The sequence below is a fragment of the Chinchilla lanigera genome, unplaced genomic scaffold (assembly GCF_000276665.1).
Source record: "Chinchilla lanigera isolate Chin_1 unplaced genomic scaffold, ChiLan1.0 scaffold00042, whole genome shotgun sequence".
NCBI lineage: Eukaryota > Metazoa > Chordata > Mammalia > Rodentia > Chinchillidae > Chinchilla > Chinchilla lanigera.
This window is the reverse complement of record NW_004955443.1, coordinates 832065-840200: the sequence shown is the minus strand read 5'-3', so window position 1 is coordinate 840200 and position 8136 is coordinate 832065. Positions and strand designations below refer to the sequence as shown.

At 37.0% G+C, this 8136-nt stretch overlaps 1 protein-coding gene across 3 annotated transcripts in view; it reads right to left on the bottom strand.

Annotated features, from left to right (window-relative positions):
* The window catches only part of Corin (corin, serine peptidase), a 248946-nt gene that overhangs the window by 130400 nt on the left and 110410 nt on the right, over positions 1-8136 (bottom strand). For all 3 annotated transcript variants that reach the window (XM_005391890.2, XM_013518122.1, XM_013518121.1), the window contains one exon: positions 4395-4576. In XM_005391890.2, the coding sequence (XP_005391947.1) occupies positions 4395-4576 (182 nt within the window). The remainder of the gene's footprint in view (positions 1-4394; positions 4577-8136) is intronic.

Genomic DNA, 8136 nt, shown 5'->3' with positions numbered 1-8136 from the left:
AAATTTGGTGATTTTTTTTTTTTTTTTTTTTTTTTTTACCGGGAACCGACAGGATCTCACTGCGCTTGCCAAGCAGGCGCTTTTGCCGCTGAGCTAACGCCTGCTTGGTGGTCAGCGCGAAGCTGAACTGCTTCGCCCCACCACCGGAGAAAAACCAAAAAAAAAAAAAAAAAAAAACGAAAGTAAATAAGGCTCGCAATAATATAAGAAGATTCATCAATGAAAACCCAAGAATCTTAGTGTGGACACTGGACTTTGTGACACCTTCCCTTGCCCTTCTCCCATCTCTCCTTCCTAGTTCTGGACTGGTCTAAACCCAACCATCTCACACCTGTAGTAGCAGCCACATAGCCACTTGGAGAGGACAGAACCTGTTTGGAGCTCTTCAGAACATCCTGTTACCAGAGAGCTGTCATTATTTGACCCATCTGTTTGCTTCCTGGAAACCCTTCTTAGGGGAAATGTCTTTATTTGATCTAAATCAGGTCGTACTCTGTGAAGCCTTTTCTGCAAGGTTTATTTTTTAAAAAGTGAAAGAAAGAAGGGAAGGAGAAGCATCAGGAGGAGAAAAGCAGTGACAACTGTTAATACTGCAACTCTCGGAGGTTGGGAGACCACTTAGTACAAACAAGACGCTAAATCATAACAAGAAAAAAAAAAGCAGTTAAAAGAAAAATGGGGAATTAGGTACCCATGGGGGTTTGTAAAGCTCTAGGATAGTTCCTGGAAATCTAGAAGGCCACATGAATGTATAGGACTATGCATGCCTATGAAATAGCGTCCCTAGGGCTTACACTGAGACTTCACGCAAGCTCAAATTGAAGAGGCAGAGATATAAACTTCCCGCGGCAGTATTGAAAATGCTCTCCAGCATACACAAAGAGTTAATTGGAAAAGTTAGTGGATATTTATTGGTTTGAGGCACATAAGTAAGTCTATGTCCAATAATTAGTTGGCCACTAAATTACTATTTTGGCAAACCCTTCAATGGCCAGGCACAACAAAGAACAAACTTAATTAGTTCAGGCAAATCACTAAACAAAACATAGCAACAACAAAAGGGCTAAGAAACAGCAATAACAATAAATGCCAAAGAAGGCGAGAATCCAATTTGCAGCTTTTTATGTTGAATTATTAAAATGTGCAACTTTCAACAAAAAAAACTTCAGGATGCACAAAACATCTGAAATATATAGTTCATATACAAAGGGGAAAAAACAAACAATAAAAACTATTCCTGAGGAAGCCCAGACATTTCACTCATTAGACAAAAATTTTTAATCATTAATTTAAAACATTCAAGTGGGCGTGGTGGTGCACACCTGTAACCCCAGCATCAGAAGCCTGCGGCAGGAGGATCACTGCTTCAGGCCAGCTTCACCGACATACTGAGCTAAGGGCCAGTGTAAATTACACAGTGAAACCCTGCCTCAAAAACGAAAAAGAGGGGAAAAAAAAGCAAATAAAGAAATGTTAAATAATATGAAGAAAAGCATACATCATCTTAACAGATATTCAAAAAGCATTAGATAAAATTTAAAATCCCCTATAAAAAATTACAAACAACAAATGATTTTGTTAAGCTGACCATTGTATCCAAACAAACCCTTTCACCAAGTATCACAAGTCAGAATGACATATTGAAAGCTTTCTCTCAAATGTAGAAGAACCAGAAGACATAAGGATTAGCAAGGAGGAAACAAACTTATTTTTACATAATATGTCTATATATTTAGAAACTGCAAATAAATCTAGACAAACTATAAAATGTATTGAGTGATTTAGCAAAGTTCTGAGATACAGAAAGAAAAGAAACAGTAAGAAAACAATTTAAAAATACAGCTTAAAATAACATCACAACTTCCATAGGCTGAAAAGAAATGTAAGATGTGCAAGATTTCTATGGTGAAGCCTATAGCACATTATTGAGAAATTTAAAAGTACCTCATTTAAAATACTCAAGCCAGGCATGGTGGTACATGACTGTAATCTCACCAATCTGGGAGGCTGTGGCAGGAGAATCTCAAGTTTAAGCCCACCCTAAGCAATTTATTGACTTAGTGAGATAGTCTCAAAATAACAACTAAAAAGATTTAAAATGCCTGGGGTTGTAGCTCAGTGCAAAGGCTTTGGGTTTAAGCCCCAGTATCACAAGTAATTATAACAATGATAATAATAGTAATTTTTAAAATTAAATAAATCACCCAGTTAAATATTACCATTTTCATGACTGGAAGATTCTACGTTGTGTGGAAATTTTTCCCAACTTGATTTATACATTTAATGTATCTCAGATTTAAATATAAAACAGGGGGCCAGATGATCCTTAAGAACAAAGAAAGCACATATTACTCGATGTAAAGACTTCTTATAATGTTATCATAACTCAACATAGTATTGGCTTACTCCTATCAAATAGAGTGTCCAGAAATAGATATACACAGTCTATTACTTGTTTAATAACAACTGGGATATTACTATGCAGAGGAAAAGGATTGTCTTCTTAAAAATATGTTGTATGTCAGTTGAATATACACATACAAGATTAATTCCTACCTTTCCCTACACACAAAAATTAATTCCAGAATTGTAGTAAATGGAAAATGGATTGCAAAAACAATAGCAATCTTAAAAGAAACATAAGAAAAAAAAAACTTCTGTGTTTGGAGGGTGAGTAAAGATTTCTTAACACACACACACAAATCACAAAAGAAAAGATTGCTAATGTGGACTCATCCGAGTTAAGACCTTCCACTCCATACAGCTGCAAATGAGAGGGTAGGAAGCCAGCCATACAGCGGCAGATCTTTACAAGACCGTCATACAAAGGGTACGATATGTGTTAGTCAGCTTTTTATCACTGTAACAAATATCTGAAATGAACAACTTAAAGAAAGGATAGATTTATTTTGCCTAATGGTTGCAGAGGTTTCAGTCCATGATTGATAGACCCCCACCATTTTGGGTCTGTAGCAAGGCAGAACATCATGGTGGAAGCAACTGATGGAAAAATATGCTCAACTTACTGCTGCCAGGAGGGGATGCACCAGGGTCCTAAGATCCTCTTCCAAGTCCAGCTCTCCACTTCCTTCCTCTAGGTCCCATTGCCTAAAGTTCCACTTCCTATGCTAGCATCCCAGCCCTGAGCATGGGTGCCTTTGGGGACTTTGAAAATTCAAACTACACACATTTCCGTACAAAATTATCAATTAACAGCAAAAAGACCGTGGTGAAATGGTCAAAATATCTGTACAGACAAGGATATTGTCACAGAAAAGGACTTTCAAGGAACCAAAAACTGGAAACTGTGATCAATTTTATCAAGAAAACACGATTTAAAACCACAAAGAGATATCACAATACTCTTGGTCTGTAACAAGTATAACCTCTATATATGGAAAGATTTGAAACAAGCATAACTTTTATATGTAACTATTAGGAGCATAAATTGACACAACTATTTTAGAGAACATTTTTGCTGAACAAATGAATAACCACATTCAGCAAAGGACATGTATAAGAGTAGTTACAGCATCATTATTCACAATAGCTGAAAACTAGAAAAGCTTAAATGTCTATCGAAAGCAAAATAGAGAAATATAATGAGGTATAATCATATTAGAATACTACAATGAGAATGAATGAATCACAAAATGAAAGCTTAATGAATTTCTCAAACATAATGCTTAGCAAATGCGCCAAGATACAAAAAGGTTACTTACTGTATGATTTTGTTTATATGAAGTGTGCTACCTAAGAAGTAGAGCTACCTAAGGTGATAAAAGTCAGGATCAAGATTTCTTTATAGACATTGTGAAATGAAAAGAAAATGCTTAAAAGTAAAGAGAACTGGGGTGAGGGAACAGAGAAAAGAAAGAAAGGGAAATTATGTATGTACGTGTATGCAGGATAGCTAACATAGTTGTACTACTGACTTCTATCACTTTACTGAAAGGAACAGTTAATGATTACTTATTTGATCAATCTCACATGTCTGTATTTGTTTTCCTGAGAAACCACTTTGAAAATGTCAATATGTAACACAACAACCATTGTTAATGTCCTACCACTTTGTCTGTAGCTCTGTATTGTGTGTATTGTTCTTACACTGTTTTGTAAATGGATGTCTGTTTGTTAATATATTTTACTTCTTTCATTCTTAAAAGACATTTAAAAACATAAAAAAAAATAAAAAAAGATTTCTTTACAGAGGGTGAGGTAAGACTGGAAGGTGGCGGAGGGCATTTCTAGGGTGTTGTTAATAACCTATTTCTTGATCTGGGGTCTGGTCACCCTATTAAAACTTACTGGGCTGTGTGCTTATTTGCGTACATCCCTTTATGAATAGTTACCCAAAGAAAAACTTCAAAAGGAAATGGAACACAGATACCTACATTGCTGTCCATTTTCCTGCTGTGGTGAGAAGCAAATTCTGCTGACATTTCTGCTTTCAGATTGGTTTCTAAACTGGGAGCATTTTAGGAAACTGGGCCAGGAGGCGTTCACCATCTCCAGGACAGATTCACAGCCTTCTTTTGCAGCCTCACAGAAAGATCTACAGGGCTGGAGGCCATGCCTATAAGAAAAGAAAAAGGTGAAAAATCAAGGTTTGTAGAATATAGTTCTCAAAATAATAATGATATCAAAGTTGGCCACCAGCCTGGTGTTGTGGCACATGTCTGTAGTCCCAGCACTTGGAAGGCTGAGGCAGGAGGATCTGAACAAATTCAAGTCCAGCCTGGGCTACATAGTGAGTTCAAGGCCAGCCTGGACTACAAAGCAAGACTCTATCTCTAAATAAATAAATAAATAAACAAACAAACAAATAAATAGATAAATAAAATTGACCACCAATGGCATAATATTATCTTAATTTATAATTCCTACAGCAATTATATTTTGACTTTCAGTATTCTGACAATAATTTCAGCTACCCAACTACCTACAACAGTGATGGCAAATTTTTTAGAGATAAGTGCCCAAACTGCAACACAAAACCCACATATTTGTTGCAAAGTGCCAACACTACAAATAATACTGAATACTAAAGTTTCAGTTTAGAAAAAACAACTCATACATTAACATCTTTTGTCTTAGAAGAAAAAAAAATGACACACATGCTTAGGTTCATCTCCACTGCCCTAGAATCTAGAGGCAATAAGCTAGCCATAATATAGTTTGCAGTTATCTCTTCTAGAAGCATTTATCTCAGATGATTGTATTAAAATGTCCTATGCCAAAATACACTGGTCAACTGGAGATCGATCTGCCCTCTAAAGTGGAGGCCCCAGAGGTCAGACCCATGCTACCAGTTAGTCCAACAGAAATGAGAGGACTTGGGGCATGGTCTGCCTTCTCCCTCTGGCCAGACCGTCATCTCCATTGAGGAGTCCTGGGTAATCATGACTATGGAGGAACAAGAAAACAGCCTGTTGCTAGACACAGGTGCAAGTCTCTCGGTCCTTCTTTTCAATCCTGGCCTTCCTTCCAGCCATCATACCTCAGTGAAAGGAGTCACTGGTGAGGAGGTAATATGCTATTTTTGACAACCCTTAGGCTGTAACTACTTGTTAGATCCTTCTTGCATATCTCTGTCTTCCTGAGAAACCACTTTGAAGATACCATGTATTACAGCAGCCATTGATATTTTCCTACTAATCTATCCATAACTGTGTAAAGTTTGTAATGTTCCTATCCTATTTCATAAATGGATGTATGTTTATTATTATGTGTTTCCTACAACAACCATTGAGAATAGTTAATGATTTTTCAATAGGTCACTCATGTATAGCTCTATTTATTTTCTTTAGAAGCCACTTTGAAGATACCAAAGTATAGTACAACAACTCTTGATAATCTCCTACCTCTTTTGTCTCTAACTCACTATTATTTGTCTATTTGTTTTCCTGAGAAACTATTTTGTAGATAACAATATGTAAAACAATAACCATTGATAATTTCCTACCACTTTGTCTGTAATTTGCTAAGTCCCCCCTATTATTATGTTATCCTTCCTTTACTCTTTAAAATTTAAAAAAAAATATACACTGGTCAATGAAAAAAGAGCTTTATTCAATACCAAGAAGAGAAAGTTAACATGGAAATGAAGGCCCCCAAATTGCAAAGGCAGAAGTAGGTCAAAAAATAGGTCACTCTCCTTTATTATTTTCCCTTTGAAATTCAAAGTATATCTGAGAGAGACAAAGTTGTTCCTTAACCTTCCTGAGCCTCCCTAGAAAGAAATGCCGTACAGACAAGTGGCAACTAGGAAGACCTGTGCAGTTATTTGTCTTTTCAGATTTCCATTCCATCTTCTGCAAAGTGGAAAGATGAAAACAATTCTGTATTAATGGTAAAAGTCATGATGCCCCTGGAACTTAAACTCTTTTCACCTAACATGGACTCAAACCTTCCCAGATCCACAGCTCTATGGAAGGAAACTTGAGCACTGGCAGGGCCAGGCCATGGATCCAGGTGGCTTTTTCTACCTTACAGCTATAGCAGCACCTTTCACGTTGCTGGGCATCTGCCAAAGGCATTTCAAGTAATGTTAAGGAAACTGGGAAAGAAAATATATACATCAGTCAAGTCAAAGCACACACTTCACATGTGAAGGCTCTAGCAGGTATCACAGCATCATATAATGCTGCATATGTGAGAAACTCTAAACAACCTCATTCAAATCCTTTATTTGACAAGAACAGGCCCTAGGAGATTCTGGGATGAACTGGAGGTCACACAGCTCCCAGTGGAAGCTTCCCAGTGGCAGAAGCAGAAGCAGAATCAGGAGTTTGCTCTTTCAGCCCATCGTCTGTTTACTGCCCCACATCATCTTTCCTATAAAGGGCTGAGGCTTGGGTTTTAAATGCTCCCTGATCAAAGGAGCTTATGTACAAGACCTTATCATAGTTCTACAGATTGTAGCAACAGAATGGGATATGCCAGTCAATGACATAAAAGGAACTGAGATGGTCAATAACAGAATCTTGGGCCAAGGGAGATTTTATTATAAACAAAAATGTGAAAAAGGAGTACTCAATAATCACATTCTAATAAAAAAGTGTTTTTTATTATCATTCTAGGAAATCACATGGAAACAATATTTTTAAACCCTAATATTCACCTAATTATCTATATAAATTAGTATGTCACTAAATTTGACAGTGAAAATATATACAGAGAAGTTTTGCATGTGAAAGAATTACTTTTAGTACAAAAATATGTACTGAAACAGGCAAGTATCTTGGCATTAAAAAAAAGACATCTGATTGCAATTAGGGAAATATATTAGATATTTAGAGAATTAAGAAAACATCACTCATATAACATTGTTGTAAAACGTTTGCTAACCTAAATCTTCTTCCAGAGAAGCTAGACTGTATTTTCTTGAATAAAATCAGAGCGCAGAGTTAAGGAGTGTGGAGAACAGACATTAGGAGGCAACTACTTACATTTTGCTAGGCACGGCGCTAAGTGTTTCATGGGCGTTAATTCATTTCTATTTCACAACAGCCCCTTGTGAGAATTACTATCACTATTATACCTAGTACACAAATAAGAGAGCTGAAGCACAGGAAAAAGGAGGTGCTTGTCCAAGTTCACTGAGGCAATGAGTAGCAGAGCCAGGATTAGGACCCAGGCAGACTGACTCAAGGACGCATCCAATGAACTGCTGTCCTACAGGTAAATCTTAATGGATCAGTGTTTCAGAATGACATGCACTTCCCCACTGCATAAACATATGCATGCGGGTTCAGACTGCACTTTATTCTGCAAAAAAACTGGCTCGTTATTGCTTACCAAAGGGGCTGGGGAAAACAAAGCTGTCTTACTCCTAGACAAGAAAGTAGAATAGTCTTAACTTCTTTTGTAGCCATGAGACAGCCTACAATAAAGTTATAAACACTCCAGGATTTTCCTTGGCATGTTTCCTTTACATTTTTGCCCTGGCTCAGGGTTCTGGTATCCTAATACCATCCAGGCAATGCTGAACATCCCACCCAGATGACCACCTGTACCAGACCACTCAAACCATATTCTTCCCTTTCTACAATCAATCAAAACTGTGCTCCCAATTATAGCTAATCTCATTGAAACTTGCAAGTAAGAAAAGATTGGAGCAGAAACACAGAGCAA